Below are 16,798 nucleotides of genomic sequence, written 5' to 3'. Positions count from 1 at the left end.
CAGGATTAGACAGCCAAAGCACTCCGAAAGATGGCTGTCCCACCTTGTCTTGACGGTCTCCCAAGAAGAAGAGGCTGCTTTCCTTCCAAGGGAGTTGGTCTCCATCAGGATATTCTTCCCCCGTTAAGGTGGGGAGGGCTTGAGTTTTCCCCGCGCATTGGAGCGCATGTAGTGGAGTGTTCTTGACATGCTCTAGAATAATTCAAAGCATGCTTGTGCCAGTTAATATATTTGTTTTTGTGCATCCTTGGGATTTCACAGCCTCTTGGGGTGGAACAAGGACAGGGGAGTCTCAGCGTACAGGGATCGCGGGGGTCATGTCAGAGTCACGGCAGTTTTGCGTCCATTGCTACACCTCTGTCTCTTTGTCCCTCTGCCTCCGGCCAGGACCCTTTGGACCGGGCTGCCCAGTACTACCACTTGACCCACGAGGAGCTGGTCCAGCTGCTGCAGAAGCGAGAAGCAGAGCTGAGGAAGGAGAAGGAGCACGTCCGGGAGCTGGAGAACTACATCGACCGACTGCTGGTGCGCATCATGGAACAGTCGCCCACCCTGCTCCAGATCTCCCTTGGAAGGGAGGCCAAGGCTGCCAAATAATCTCCCAGACCCCTCACTACCACCACTTTCCCATCCCTCAGCTCTTCAGCAAAACCTCCACAGCCCGACATCCCCCTCCCATTGACTTCTTTCCCCCACACGGTGCCCTCTCCTTGCTTGGCACCCCACACGGTTCTTGCCGGACGTTCTGTGCTGCTTCCTCTGTGGAAAGGGCCAAAGGGACAGTCCATTCGTGGTGATGGTGATGAGGGGCTGCCAGGTGCTTCCACCCAATGACTTTCTTTCCTGTCCTGGACAGGATGTATCTCCAAAGGGCACGCAGTTGGCAATACCCCTCGCACTCATCCTAGCATTGCAGGGCAGACTGGACCCCTGACCTTCCTCCCCACGTCAGGGCAGAGCAAAGCCTCCTTCCTGTGGCTTGTTCGTCCGGCCTCTCAGCCCTCCAGGCTGCCTCCATGGCTCCCACTGCCCACCCGTGTCCAGTATTACTCCTCCATCTGTTGAGCTGCTGCAAGACTTGAGCTTGCTGTGAATGGGTCTCCTCTGAGGGGAAAGGCAGAGCTTGCAAAGGTTCGCTCCTGAGAGCCATAGCAGGAAAGAGAAGTGGGTCTGGGATAGGGTCTAATCTCCAAAAACCAAAAACAGAAAGAAAAAGCCCCGTGCCACAGACACACTCCTTCCTCTTCCCGACAACAGCTCCAGGAGCAGAGAGATCACCCTCAGCCTCTCAGCTTTTCTCCTTTTTGCAGAATAAGCAGGTGTGGCAGAGTTTTCTGCAGCGGAAACTATGCGAGGCACCTATAAAGTGGTCGCACAAAGCATTAGAACATGTGCATGCTTGCAGAAGGAGCTGCGGTTGCGTGCGGTGGTGCACAGTGACCCACTTTCCTCTGCACCACCTTTGCAAAGGGTTGTGTTCAGTGCTTCCCAAGTCACCTGGTGTTGGACCCTGCCTCCCATGACTCCTGGCCAGTGGCCATATTGACCACAAGGGAGAGCCGCACGCATCCACAACAAGTGTCCCCAGTTTGCTCTTATAGCAGAGGAGTGAGTCCAGCTCTTGGCTGACTTTTGCATTTAGCAGAGACACCCCTCTCCAGACATCTACCCTTGTTAATGGTCAGTCCTATGGCCTTTTGCATAGCTGGGTCTTAGGGCTGTCTTTTTTTCTCCCAGGAGCTGGAACTTGCCAACTTTAATAACAACAATAATAACATTTCCCCAACTTTGTCTTTGCTGCTGCGGTTCTTTAATGGAAGTGTCCATTGGTCTGGGCTTCTTCTCGGCAGAACTCTGCCCATTTTGGCCGGAGCTGCCTAGTGGTCTTCCGAGGGGAGTGAGCAGAGTTAAGCAAAGGGTGTTGTTGTTGTTGTTGTTATTTTTGTTGTGAGTGTTCCTGCACAGGAGCCTTGGAGTTGTGATGTGGGAGAGGGGAGGCGTAACATCAGAGGTTTTGTTCTTGCGCTTCTATTCCCGGCAGCAGTTTCTCCCCAATTTGAGTCTCCTGCCAGATCACTCATGACCTTCAGTATTATTTTCGGTTTGGGAATAACTGGCCGCGTTTCCTTCTGACACTTTGCCCTCATTGGGGCCCAGTTGCTTTTGTTTACTGTTTCGTCCTGGACTTTTCTCCTGACCGGAAGGAGATGGTGCCAGGTGATCCGGGTCAAAGTCTTCCTTTTCCATTGAGCATGTTTGGGAGCACCCAGATCCTCCCTCCTTCCTCCCCGTCCCAATGTCTTGCCATTAAGGGGTTTCAGCTGGCACTTGGGGGTCCCCAGGGAAGAGGTGCTCACTTGTATTAAGTGTCCGGGAATGCTGCCAGCAGACACTTGACAGTAGCTGATAACAGAGCCTTAGCACAGTGGAAGTGAAAGTAAAGCAGACCTTGCAAGGAACCAGTCTGAGAGCAGTCCGAGAAAACAAGCCGAGTTCAGAATTCCAGAAGTCCAAACGTTCCAAGAGTCAAGCCGAAGTCAGGATACTGAGAAACAACATTGGTCAAACAGTCCAGGGTCAAAACAGCCAAGAGATAACAAAGTCCAGTCCAAGGTCAAGGTAACAAAGAATCCAGATACTAGTGCTAGCAGCAGTCACGCCGAGAGATCATGCAATAAACTCTAGCCACCAGCATTAGTCTCTCTCCCACTTAAGTAAGGGAAACTCTCCCTCGTGCCACCTGAGGCTGGTTGGCTAATTGCCTCTCGGCAATCCTCTGTGATCTGCGTCTGCAAGCACTCTCAGCTCTTCTCTCTTTGAAAGAAGGCACCTGCATGCAAGCTTCGTCCCCAGAGTCCCCACTAGGCAGTGGTACCATAGAAGGTCTCTCTTCGGCACTAGGACCTGGTTGAACCTCCTCCTCTGGGGCTGGAGGATCACAGCTGGGACCTGGCAGGGCAGGAACAGCACCTGGTGTTGCCTCAATCAGCCCTTGCTCTGGAGGAGGCTCATCCTCCGAGAGCTGATCTTGGCTGGCCATGACATCAAGAGTCTCATTGGAGGGTTGTTCATTTAAGAGGAAGAAGAAGCTTGTTCTGTTTTAAGCACTTTAAATAAAAAAATGGTTGGATTTCTTGCTTAGATATTGTCAGTGTGCTTCTTCCAGATGTTTGTGTCTGTCTTAAGGCCAAATGGCAATGTAAGGCTGATGGGGGACCCCTGGCTTAAGGAGACTTATAGTGTGAAAGGGATCTAGGAGTCCAAGTAAACCACAAGTTGAACATGAATCAACAGTGCAATGCGGCAGCTAACAAGGCCAATGCGATTTTAGGCTGCATCAATGAAAGTATAGTGTCTAGAACAAGAGAAGTAATAGTGCCACTGTATTCCTCTTTGGTCAGGCCTTACCTGGAATAAGACTGTGTCCAGTTCTGGGCAGAACAATTCAATGAGGATGTTGAAATTGGAGCCATGTGTCTAAAGAAGGGCAACCAAAAGGGTGAAAGGCCTGGAAACCATGAAGCCCTATGAGGAAGCACTTAGGGAGCTGGGGATGTTTAGCCTGGAAAAGAGAAAGTTATGAGGTGATATGATAATAGCCCTGTTTATTATTTAAAGGGATGTCACACCGAGTCCCAAACAAGCAAGCTTGTTTTCTGTTGCTCCAGAGAATAGGACACAAAGTATGGTGGGGTCTCCTTTGGAGGTTGTTTTTAAGCAGAGGCTGGATGGGATGTCAGGGATGCTTTGATAGAGAGTTCCTGCATGACAGAAGGGGGTTGGACTAGATGGCCCTTGGGGTTTCTCCCAACTCTACGATTCTATAACATTTAATGGAGGCAAATGATGCATTGAGTGTCTGCAGGAGAGAAAAGCATCCCAGCCCTTTGGCTGATGGAGTCTAGCAGCTCCTCACATCAGATGGTGGGATTGGGTCCCTGAACAGTCATTCTGTCCAGTCTCTATTCTGCGGCCAAGGGTCAAGAATGCTGTGCCTGGCTATGGGTTTCTTGAATTGGGGTGCTACCCCCGTCCATCCCCAGTGGTTATACAGTATAGGGCAGAAATGAACAAGGTAAATCGACATGTGCGAAGGTGACCCATCTCGCCTTCCAACTGCTATGAGAACCATACAAGGAGCTTATTGACAGGAAGATTTATTTGCCTTGTATGTCCTCAGCTGTTTTGTTTCCTGAGCCTTGAACTGCCAAGTTAAAGCAAAAGTACCTATCTAAATGCAATGCTCTCCATGCCACTGAACTTGATGCTGGTAAGGAGTCAAAATGGGACACCATTTTGCTCTGCCACTGTATTTAATGGGACGTGAGCCTCCATAGATTTTGGCATCCAAACCCCAGCAGATAACAAGGGCCCACTGTATTCCAAAAGCTGAAAAACTCCAAAATCACCAATACTTCTGGTTGTGTCTGTGTTTGGAAAGCCTTCCGCTTTGTGGCCCGGGGAGCCTTTAACCCAGAGACCCCTCTTTGTCTTGCAAGAGGGGAAGGGTCTTCTTTGAAGAGACCCTGATGGGACCAGCCTGGCTTTTGAGGGCAGCTAAGAATGGATATGGGCACGATGCTCCTCCAAGAAGGACCTGTGATGCTGGGAAGGCCCTGTTGTGGGATGCTGCTGACGTTGCTGCAGCCGCGTCTTCCCAGGGCTTTGGGTTCAAGGTAAACAGGACTCATCCTTGCACCTGTGAAAACAGAAGACCCCAGGAAGCCTTCTGGGCGGACGACCCGCCATTCAACAGACAAAGGGGGCATTTAGGGCTTCTCCAGAGGAAAAGACGTGCAGATGGTCAAGGGACCTCCGGCTGCAGTTTGTTTTGGGGGTGGCCCCTGTTGCCTCCTTCCTGAGCCCAGCTGCCTGTTCTTAGGGTTTAGCCTCTCTTTGGTCTTCCAAGTCTGTGCAATTTGGCAGCTGGAGCAGTCGGCCTGCTTCCCTCCGTATATCCTTTCATCCCCCCGGATTATCTGCAGACTGACCCACACCTGGCCAAGGGCATGAAGACCCCACACAACCTCCCCACCCGGTCTCTCCTGACACAAAATCTGGCTGGAAGGAGATGGCAGGGCTGGGCAAATGCTTTTCTTCTGCGCTTACTTGTGAGCTGCCTTTGGAGTCGATCTCAGCCCTGTGAATGAGACGTCTCCAAGCCGCTCTGTCCTCCATCCAGAGGACTCAGGCCCATGGCTTCCCTGATGGAGCCCTTCCACCTTGACTTGGCCAAGGTCACCCAGGGGTTTCTGCGGCTAAACGAAACAAGGGTTTAGTCCTTATATTTGCAAAGATAAGTCTATAATGATCTGTGGGTGGTATCTGTTAAAAATCTCAGAAGGTACCGTAGATGGAAGAGTTTTCCATTGGTGATTCCGCATACTTCACAACTCATTTGTTGTTGTTAACTGCCCTCAAGTCGATCTTGACCCCTGGCGGTCCTATGGATGAAACATCTCCAAGACCCTCTGTCCTCCCCTGATCTGCTTAATTCCTGCAACCCCATAAAAACCCTAGTGACCTCCTTCATGGAGTCCCTCCTCCATCTGTCCTGTGGCCTTCCTCTCCTCCTCCTTCCCTCCACCTTTCCCAGCATTATGGTCTTCTCCAAGGAGTCCTTCCTTCTTCTTTGATGTGTCCAAAGTACGACAGCCTCACTTTGTGTCCGGGATTGCTGCCAGCAATCTCTGACTTATGCTGATAACCAAGCCTGCAGCCAACACGTGAAGGCAAAACAAACCTTGTGGAGAAGCAGTCAAAGAGCAAGCCGAGGAAACAAGCCGGTGTCGGGGTTGCAGAAAGTCAAGCGTGCCGAAAGACGAGCCGAAGTCAGGAAGCCAGAAAGCAGCGTGGTCAAAACAGTCCGAGGTCACAATAGCCAAGAGATAACAAAGGTCCGGTCCGAGGTCAAGGTAGCAAGGTAACAAGATGTCTGGAGCTAGAGCGACAGCAATCACACCAAGGGCTCATGCAATAAACTCTAGCAACAAACTCAAGCCTCTCTTCCACTTAAATCAGGGAAGCTCTCCCTCGAGCCACCTGAGGCTGGTTTGCTGTCTTTCTGCAATCCTCCTGGATCTGCGCCTGCAAGCACTCTCGGCCCTTCTCTCTTGATAAGAAGGTACTTGCAGGCATGCCTCGTCTCCTGAATCACCACTAGGCTGTGGCACCATAGAAGGCCTTTCCTCAGCACTAGGACCTGGTTGGACCTCCTGCTCTGGAGCTGGGGAAGCACAGCTGGGGCCTGGCAGAGCAGAACTAACACCTGGCATAGCCTCAGTCAGCCCTTGCTCTGGAGGAGGCTCATCCTCCTCCTCATCCTCCGAGAGCTCATCTTGGCTGGCCATGACACTTTGGTCATCTTGGCTTCTTCCAGGGAGAGCTCTGGCTTGATCTGCTCCTGGACCCATTATGCGTCCCAGGTCTGCCATGGGTCCCTGGGGCCCTTCCTTCTCCCTGAATGCCGAACCCAGGGATTCCCTCTGCGTTCCTTCAGCGTTTCTTAACCGCCATCAGCCTCCTCTTCTCTTCTACTTGTTCCTCTTGGCTTACATTTTAATACTAGCGCTATTTGTATTTACTTCTGTCGTTAATGTCTGAGTCGTTATCCTTTGAAAATGGCTCTGAGCCGCAGAGAAGAAAGGTCAGAGGTCATCATCATCATCATCATCATTTTATTCACTTATGCTTTATTTACTTATATCCTGACTGATTATTTTTATGCTGCCTTGAGTCCCTAAATTGGGATAAAAGCGGGAGAGAAGGAAATAGTGATAACAATCATGATGATGATGATGATGATGATGATGATTTTATTTGCTTATAACCCGCCTCGAGTCCCTTTTTCGGGAGAAAGGCGGGATATAGGTCAATACAATCGAATATGATTGTAATGAAACAAGGCAAGGCCTGGCCCTCCCCTCAGACCTGGGCCTCAAGGCGGCTTACAAATTAAAAGGACTGCATTGGGTTAAATAAAACCAGACAACGTCAGATTGGAAACATGTTTAATAGCTGAGGGGAGGAGAAGGGCCTCTGGGTGAGTGAGGCGCTATTCCAGCTCCCTTCCCTCAGGCCCTTTTGCGAACTACTACGCTGCCCACAATGCCCCGCGCCCGACCGGAAGACTCCACTTCCCGTCGTGTTCCTCTGGCTCCGCCCCCTCCCCGAAGGGAAGGCGACTACATATCCCGGCGTCCCTTGCGGGAGCTGCGATCAACCAGGGCCAATCGGGGGCGGCCCTTGCGCGGTGGGGGGCGTGGCCAGGCGAGGAGGAGGAGGAGGAGGAGTCGGCTGGCTCTCGTTGACTCCGAGAGGCGCCGTGAGCGGAATGGCGGCGACGGCGGCGGCCCGCGCGGAGGACCCGCCTTTCCAGCTGGGGAAGCCCCGCTTCGAGCAGGTGGGACCCGCGGCTTCGCGCTCCGCAGAGGGCCCCGCGAAAAGGCCCGCCTCCTCGCCTCAGAGGGTCTCCGCCGGTGCCACGCCCATCGCCCCCGTTCGCGCCTCTGATTGGGCCTCCCGGGTGCCACTCGCCGCTCTGGCGTCCCGCCCTTTGCTGTGATTGGCGTCCGGTTCCTCAGGGGGCGTGGCCTGGGCGGGACTTCTCTCGTGGTCCGCGAGGTCGAGGCCCGCTTGGGGCAGTTTGTCTGCGGGACTCTCCGCCACAAGAAGAGGCTTTTTAACGCGTTTGAAAGAAAGAGAAGGGAAAGCGGAAGTAACACGGAATTCTGGGAACTATGGCTTATGGTTGGCTTCTTTTTCTCAGAGGCACTGAATCTCAATGTTTAGGTCTCCATATTCCATCCTCCTTCCTTTCCCTTTGGCTGCATCCGCACTGCAGAAATAATCCGGTTTGGCATCACTTTTTAACTGCCATTGGCTCCAGGCTGCGGGATTCTGGGAATTGTAGTTTGTTCTGGTACCTAAAGGTCTCACAGAACTACAGTTCCCAGAATTCCATAGCTCTGAACTATGGCAGCTAAAGTGGATTTATTTCCGCAGCCGAAGAGGGAGGAAAGGCGATGAAACATGGAGACTGAGTGCCTCTGGGAAGAAGGAACCACAGTAAACCACAGTCCCCAGGATTCCACAGCAGGAAGCCAGGGTCAAAGGGGGCTTGCTTTGGCCTTGTGTCCCAGGCCTTAAGTAAGAAGAAGGAGGAGGAGGAGGGAGAGAGTGCTGCCTCTGGATGGGAAACCCGTCAGGGGCTCCTGCATGGCAAGAGCAGGGCAGGCTGGCTGCTGCCTGGGTCTGCGAAGAGAGGGCAGAGACGGAAAGAGCGCCCCTTCCTTGCAGGAGTCGCTTCCAGATGTAGCATTCTGGGTATTCCTGCATGGCAGGATAAAGGGTTGGACCGGTGGCCCTTGGGGTCCCTTCCAGCTTTGTCATCCTTTGGTGACTTGTCCTTGAAGGGCCTGAGGAGAAGCAGAAGAAGCCAGCAATGTCTCATGGAGCCTCTTTGCATGGCTCCTGTTTGCAAGGTGCGCAGGTGCAGCAGAGAACCTGAGTGCGCTTGCAGAAGGCGCTGGGCTGCGTGTGCTGGTCCCCAGTGACCCTCCTTGCTGCGCGTGTGCAAACGCGCGTGTGCAAGCCTTGCTCTCCCAGGTGACTCTCTTTGCCTTTGAAGGGTCTTTTGGAGGACCAGCCCAGCAGCAGCAGCAGCAGCAGCAGCGTCTGCCGTTTCCAAGTGCCTTTCTCTCCTTTGATTGCATTTTGTTTCTTTGAATCATGAGAGAGAGCTTTCCAAACTGCAATAGCTTCATTTTTTAAAAACAGGAAAAGCACTAAGAAACAAACCAAACAACAAGAAGCAAATAAACAAACGCAACACTTCAGGCTAAATCTTCCTCTGTCCTTGCTCTCTGCCTCTTGCAATTATGCTTTATAGGAAGGAAGCTTTATAATGCTGTCTATGCTTTGCATTCCCTTCAGTGCTGTAATAGGTTGGTTTTTAAACTATTTTAATCACTATTTTTAATGTCTGTGAAGGCTAGCCTGGCGTAAAGGTTTGAGCGTTGGACTATGACTCTGGAGACCAAGGTTTGATTTGCAGACGTTTAAACCCACTGAGTGCCTTTGGGCAAGAAGTCACACTCTCTCAGCCTCAGAGGATGGCAATGGCAAACCTCCTCTGAACAAGATGGTTTCACCTTGAAGGCACACAGCAACCTGGATTCCCTGCAGGAAACATGCCTGCAAATGCCTCCCCTTTTAGCACTTTATGACCCCACCGTTTCCAACGGGGTTAATTCTCCTCACAGACTGCAGAATCCCTCCTTTTCCCTGCCTTGCCCTAATAGCAGTGTGTCTCTTGCAGATCCAGATCTCCTGCAAAGGAACATTTCCAGAGCGGCTTTTCCAGCCAACTGGCACCAAGTCCAGTCCCCATTGGTTTCCCTGAGGTCTGTGCTTCGGCTTCTAACTGCCAAGTGCCCCTGAAGGGTCAAAGTCCTGGTGCTATGGGCAAATCCTCCAGGATTTGGCATCCTTCCCTCCTGGCCTTGAAGTCCCTCAAAGCAACAGGGTTCCTCCTTCCCTTTAAGCAGCAGCCATACACCAGTCCCTATGCATTTGTTGGAGTCCGGGGCCAAGGACCCTCATGAATGTGAAAAAACAGCAAATAGAAGGGCACTATTCTTTTCACCTCTCTAGGAATCTCCAGGTCCTCCAGGGCAACTCTGTGGTCAGCATCTGGCAAAGGTTGGTCATAGAATTGCGCTGGAGGACCCACAAATGCCTAGAGAACTCCTAGGTCTTGCAGCACAACTCTATGGTCAACTTCTGGCAGAGTTGCTCTGGTGGACCCAGAGATTCCTAGAGATATCAATATTAAGATATGAGTTATTAATATTAATATTATTATGATGCTAATCAAATAGTCCACTCCGAAAGAGTCAAAGCTGCAAAATGTGTGAAGGGCCGGCTGTGGGGTTCTTCCCACCAAAATCTCTGCTGCTGCTGCTGCTGCTTTTTTCGGGGGCTTGTTGTCCCTTTGCTAAAAGCAGCATTTGGCTCCAGAGCTGCTTTAGGAAACTTTTTGCTGGCAGCGGAGGCTGGGAAGGATGATCATTTCTGAATACAGTGGTACCTCGGGATACGAATTACCCAGCTTACGAATTTTTCGGGATACGAAAAAATCCCATAGGGATTTATTGTTTCGGCTTACGAAGGTTTTTTTGGGTTATGAAAAAACCCCGGCGCTGTTTTAAATGGAGCCGCGGCGGAGCCGCGGCTTTTTCTCCATTAGCGCCTATGGCAATTCGGGTTACGAAGGTTTTTCGGGTTACGAAATTAGCCGCGGAACGAATTAATTTCGTAACCCGAGGTACCACTGTAGAGGGATTTCTGGATAAGAGGAAAGGGAACAAAGAGAGAAATTTCACCGGTGGGGGATTGTATCAGGGAAACTGCTAGAAAGTTTGGGTTTAGTTGGATTTTGTTGGCCTCCAGACGCAAACAAAAATCCATCAGAGATACTTCTGTTGGCCAACCCAAATGCACAATATACAAAATGCAGAATACATAAGAAAGAGACTTTGTAGTCTTTGTGAATTAAGAAACCGTTGTTCCCATTTCATAGAAGGGGAACTGAAATTGTGACTGGTTTGCTTGAGGACACCAGCGAGTCTTTGCCTGAAAGTTACCCGCAGCCCCTGACCATTGGAAAGCATGGAGGCTTGCTTCCCAGAGGCCTTTCGTTCATTAACTATTTGCTTTCTTTGCAAATATGTATATACCACTTAGATCCAAGGGTTTCAAAGAGGAATCCGTCAGTAATACATAAGCCGAATGAACCGGTGCTTTTTGAGGTTCAAGGAAAGGATCTCAGTTGGGGAAGGCTTGCTTCATTTAGTAGATAGTTGACATGTTTTGAAAACTGAAGGATAGATGGATTGTCTCTTACTATTATCCTATTTCTGGGAGGAAGGAGGAAAAGAACCATATTTATATTAAAGTAAATAAATGGGGAAATATTGCTTGTCTGCAGGAGAAGAAAACGAGGACTGTAAAACATGAAGAACATGAATGGAAATAGGATTTGAAGCCAAAGGCTTTCAGGACTGACATCCATAGTGTTTTTGTGGGTTTTCCCAGATGAGTTTGTTAGCTGGCATCTTCAGAGAAATAACCCGAAAACCCCACAAGAAACAGGATTTGTTTAGCAGCGGAACAGAGGCCTCCAAAGGTGGTTAACTGTTTTGGAGATTTTAAAAATGGAGGTTGGACAGCTGCCTCTCAGAGATGCTTCTGTGGTGGATTCCTGGCCTGCAAAGGGCTTGGACTCGCTGGTCTTTGGGTCCCTCTCCTCTCTAGGGCTGTGAGCTTTGTCTCTCTCCTAGGACGGCACCTTGCCTGAGGCCACTATGCGTCCTTGCAATTGTAGTGGGATATCAACTGGCGGCTGATGACCGGCGTCTTCTCTGGGATTCATACGCTCAGAGAGTTGGAAGGGACCACAAGGATGTCCAGCGCAGTCCTCTCCCGGTGCAGGAAGCCCATGGCTAAAGCCTCCCTGAGAGGTGCCCATCCAACCTTTTGGAGGGTAGGAGAGTCTTTTGGAGAACGTACTCCCCTGCAAGGCGGTCATTCCCACTCTCAAAGAGCGCATACCATATGGAGGTTCCTTGTCCTGTTTAAGTGGAATCTCTTTTCTTGCTGTTGGAGGCCAGGGATTCAGGTCTTAATCTTGGGAAGCAGGAGGGACCAAAACCACTCCTTCGTCCTTGTGATGACCAATACCTGAAGATGGCTGTATCTCCTCAACCCTCTCATTCTGCTCTTCTTGACAAGTGAATTATGAGCTTCCCTGAATGCTGATTATTACCCGCTGGTTCCGTCTTTTGGCGCATGGTCAGCTGTCCTTGATGGACTCTGTCCAGAAAAAGGTTTTCTCTGAAGAAAGGAACCTGTGGGCTGGGCAGTGGTCAACCGAGGCTGCAGCTGGTCTTCCCCATCTTTCAAGCTCCGGCTGCATCCACTTGACCTCTCTGTCAGAATATGATTGATTGATTGATTTAATTAATTTATACAGGTATATCCTTCCTTTCTCTTGACACAGGACCCAAGGCAGCTTACAACAAGGTTAAAACAAGATAAAGCTAAAGGACAAAAGACAAAAGAGTTAAAACACAATTATTTCTGAGTTAAGGTGACCCTACGGTGAAGCTATCATGGGGTTTTCTTGGCAGTGATTTCTCAGAGGAGGTTTGCCTTTGCCCTTTTCTGAGGCTGAGAGAATGTGGCTTGCCCCAGGCCTTTCCTGGTGGGTTTCATGGCTGAGCGGGGATTCGAACCCTGGTCTCTGAATTCTCTGCAACACTCAAACCACTGTGGCACGCTGGGTCAAAAACACAGTTATACATGCGATCATATTTATCAGTAACCGTCAATTTTAAGAAGTGTACCATTTTATCATATAAAAATGCAGCCCCCTCCTGATAAAAAGCCTCCTGCGCAGCCACTAAGCCTCCCTTGGCTGCTTAGAGGAAAGCCTTTCAAGAAGGGCCAGCCTATGAGCAAGGTTTAGGAACATGGAATATCTCCTTAATTAGAATTGTACTTTTGTTATTTTGCATCCTTGATTCTCTTCACAGAAGGTCTGAAATGTGTATATATATATATATATTGGATCATATTGAAGAAATATAAAATGTAACATGGACTATAAGAGACAGCAAAACTAAACAAAAACAAAACCCAAGTATGGATACAGATGGTTTCCTTTGTCCAGTTTAAGGCAAATATTTAAATATATAGACATCAAGGTGTGAAACAATACAAGAAAGGTCCTTGGTAAGCGTTGTTATAGATTGGAGTAAAGGAGGCACATTGATAATCAAATTACAGCTAAAGATATCTGGGTAATTAAAAATCTTGGGAAGTTATTTTTAGTTCTATAAGAGAATGTTTGATATGAATGTAGGATGATGATGATGATATGGGTCAACTGGATAAGTTGTGTTGTTGTGTGTTTTTGTAATACAATCTTAACGAAGAAGCAAAAGAAGGGCCAGCCTAGCTGCCTCTTGTGAGTCTTGGCTGGACCAGCCATGAGAAACCCTTCCCTGCAGAGCCGGAGGCTGTCCTAGGCTTACATTGGGAGAGGTGGTCTTTCAGAGAGTCTAGGGCTTCATAAGTCTTAACCGTCACTCTCAGGATGTGCATCCCTTCCTCTTTTCTCTCTGGACCGGTTTCTGCCCCCACCAGCCCTGGACCCTCTGGCAAAAGTAACGCATGGAGCGTGTCCAGAGGAGGACAAGCAACATGGTGAAGGGTCTGGAAACCCTATGAAGCCCTATGAGAGAGACTTAGGAGCTGGGGATATTTAGCCTGAAGAAGAGAAGGTTAAGAGGGGATAGGATAGCCCTATTTAAGTATTTGAAGGTGTTTGATATTGAGGAGGGAGCAAGCTTGTTCTCTGCTACTCCAGTGATGCAAGATAAAGGAAAAGAGATTCCTCCTCAACATTTGGATTAACATCTTGACCGTAAGAGCTGTTCGACAGTGGATCATGGTCCCTTGGAGAGAGGTGGAATCTCCTTCTTTGGAGGTCTTTAAACTGAGGCTGAATGGCCATCAGTCCCAGGGATGCTTTGATTGGGAGTTCCTGCATGGCAGAATGGGGTTGGACTGGATGGCCCTTGGGATATCTTCCAACTCTGTGATTCTCTGTTCCCTTCTGCCATCATACTTGCAGCATTGCATCTGAGCGCTCCATCCTGCCCTGAGATCCCACTTGCATGCTTGGCTGTGCAAGGCTTCTGTTTTGATTCAGCTCTGCTTTTGGTCGCTGCAGTCTCCCAAATTGAGGTTACTTGGCCTCTTGGGGCAAGATGAGGCATACGCTTTCTTTTGGCTGCTGAAGTTTCCACTTGTGAAACGATCGGATGAATCTGTGTTTGGTTTAGCAGATGGGTTTCTATGCAGCTGCTAGAGGAACCTAGCTGCATCGACATTAGGAGGAACTTCTTGACCGTAAGAGCTGTTGGTCAGTGAAAGATGCTCCCTTGGAGGATGGCGACGTCTCCTTCCTTGGAGGTCTTTAAGCAGAGGCTGGATGGTCATCTGTCAATGGGGGTGTTTTGATGGAGAGTTCCTGCATGGCAGAAGAATGGGTTGGACTGGATGGACCTTGAGATTTCTTCTAACTCTATGATTTTATGATTCTATGATCTGTAGGTCCTGGTGGAAGGTCCAACTGGGTCCCCCAACTCTCAGGGCCAGGAGAATAGCAATAACAATAGCAAGTATATTTATGAGGGCAGGGAAATGTCTAATTAACAAACTGCAAGGCGCTCTGATAGCCTTGGCTGAAGAGCAGGGTATAAATAAATTATTATTGCTGTTGTTGTTGTTATTATTATTCTGTACTGCTTATCAGTACAGTTAAGCACTTCCTAAGCGGTTTAGATGTGTAAGCCAATTGGCCCCAACCAGCTGGCTCCTCATTTTACCGACCTACGAAAGGATGGAAGGCTGAGTGGATCCTGGAGCCCTGCCTGGGATCGAACTCAGAACCTTGTGGCTGCAGGACCGGCATTTCACCACTGCCCCCAGAGCTCCCAGGTGGGCCAAGAGATGCAGCGTGAAGCACTGTCCAAATTAGAATTTAAAAGGTGTGCACTCGGTAAGCGTGAAACTCTCTATTGAGCGGCATTTGAGCTGTCAAGGTGTGCAAGCGACAGAGTTCCTCTCTGCTGAAAAGAGTTTCCTTTTGCAACTCCCTGAGAAGGCAAATGACCGACTTTTGGCAAGAGAAGACATGTTTTCTCAGTTTGCAATAATGCTAACTTTTGCAGTGCGTCGCCTCCTCTTTGGACTTGTAAAAAACCCTGTCGGTAAATTGAGGAGGGCCGTTGTGTACAGAGGAGCACCTTGGGCAGGTTTAAATCCAGTTCCATTGCTCTGAGATCTCTTACACCTCCACAGCAATTGTATTTACACTGGGCTAGAGAGGCCTGGGAAGTCTGTTAAACTGGTGTGTGGCATTTAGCACAGTGACCCCTGGGCAGCAAACTCCCTTGCTTGTCCAGTCCATTCTTCCCAAGGGCACAGAGCCACTTTGGCCCCATGTCTCTTGGCTAACAGGTGAATTATTTTCCAGTGTTCAACACCCCTCTTTATAGATTTTATTTATGGGAGGGTATCCCATTGAGGTTTTATACACAGGTGTTTTATGCACAACAACTTCCAGGTAAATGCAGGCTGACAGCTAAAGGAGAAAAAGAAACCCCTGCCCTTCCATCTTCCACAAAGATGTAGGGATGGGAAGCCCCACCTGAAGCAGGTAGGGAGGAAGCCAGCATTTGAACCTATCATCTGATCACAAGAGAACAGGTCTCGCCATGCCTTTTGCTCTGGGATACCTCTAAGGCAGTGCTCACACGTCACATAGGTCTGCCATTTTGCAGAGTCCTGCAAGGGCTTTTCAGCTGCATCTTTCCTCCTCTGCAACCTTTGCACAAACCAGCATGGCCCTTCTAGCAGGGGTGGCGTATTTGCTTATGCTTCAGATGTTCACCCACACAGGCAGACCAGGTGGGTCTCTGGGGGACGCGATTCAAGGGGTACTTTATAACCAGGCTCTCCTGATCTGATGTCTGGATCAAGGGAAGTCATAGTGCCTCTCTGTTCTGCTTTGGTCAGGCCTCATCTGGAATGATTTTGTGTCCAGTTCTGGGCACCACAATTCAAAAAGGATGGTGAGAAACTGGAGCATGTCCAAAGGAGGGCGATTAAAATCGTGAAGGGCCTGGAAACCATGAAGCCCTATGAAGAGAGACTTAGGGATCTAGGGATGTTTAGCCTGGAGAAGAGAAGTTTAAGAGGTGATATGATAGCCCTGTTTAAATACTTGAAGGGATGTCATATTGAGGAGGGAGCAAGCTGGTTTTCTGCTGCTCCAGAGACTAGGCCACAGTGGAACAATGGATGCAAGCTGCAGGAAAAGAGATTCCACCTAAACATTAGTAGTTTGGTGGAGTCTCCTTCTTTGGAGATCTTTAAGCAGAGGCTGGATGGCCATCTCTTGAGGGGTGCATTGATTGTGAGTTTCTGCATGGCAGATCAGGGTTGGACCGGATGGCCCTTGTGGTCCAACTCTGTGATTCTGTTATTCAATCTAGACACCTCAGCTCCCTCGCAGTCTTGTGGAAATTCAGTCTTGGAGAGTGGTGGAGTCTCCTTCTTTGGCGGTTTTTCAATAGAGGCTGGATGGCCATGTGTCCCAGGGAGGGCTTGGCTGGTGTCTTCCTGCACGGCAGAATAGGGTTGGACTGGATCAGGGTCCTATTTGGGGTCTCTTCCATCTCTTTGAGTCTATGATGTTTCTTCATGTCCTCTGCAACCCAAAGCTGTAGCCTAAAGTCCAGATTGTTCAGTGTGCATTCCCAATTTGAATCATAGAATCATATACTGTAATTGAAACACCTTTTTTGCCCACTTAGGGTGTGAAAGAAAACCTTTGGACCACTTTGAATGAGGGTTCCCTACTCTGCAAAGGCCAGACTTTGTTCTTTCCAGCAGAGCCCACACTCCGGCTCCATCCTCTGCAGATGGAGGAATTGCTTTTGCCCAGCTTTGCAGAAAGAAGAGGGATTGTCGACTCTTTGGTTCTATGCTTCTATGAGTCTATGTCTTCTGTCCCTGGCCTCCAAGTGTATGAGGACTTCATGGCTGGACGTTCTCAAGGTGTCCTTGTGGCACTTTCCCTGCAGTTCTTTATGAGACGTCTGTGTGCCCTAGAGTCCGGCTGCAGGAGGTCAGGGGTTAGCCCCAGGTTTGGATTGATTCCCTC

The 16,798-nt window shown here is 49.6% G+C and overlaps 1 protein-coding gene across 1 annotated transcript in view; it reads left to right on the top strand.

The window, feature by feature from the left end:
• The window catches only part of RAB11FIP5 (RAB11 family interacting protein 5), a 49,832-nt gene extending 47,343 nt beyond the window's left edge, over window positions 1-2,489 (top strand). The window contains exon 5 of the mRNA XM_042466951.1: window positions 388-2,489. Within this exon, the coding sequence (XP_042322885.1) occupies window positions 388-597 (210 nt within the window). The 3' untranslated portion in view covers window positions 598-2,489. The remainder of the gene's footprint in view (window positions 1-387) is intronic.
• Window positions 2,490-16,798: the final 14,309 nt, after the last annotated feature.

This window comes from Sceloporus undulatus, chromosome 5, assembly GCF_019175285.1.
Source record: "Sceloporus undulatus isolate JIND9_A2432 ecotype Alabama chromosome 5, SceUnd_v1.1, whole genome shotgun sequence".
Classification (NCBI taxonomy): domain Eukaryota; kingdom Metazoa; phylum Chordata; class Lepidosauria; order Squamata; family Phrynosomatidae; genus Sceloporus; species Sceloporus undulatus.
The sequence above is the reverse complement of the archived record's forward strand: the minus strand, read 5'-3'. Positions and strand labels throughout refer to the sequence as shown.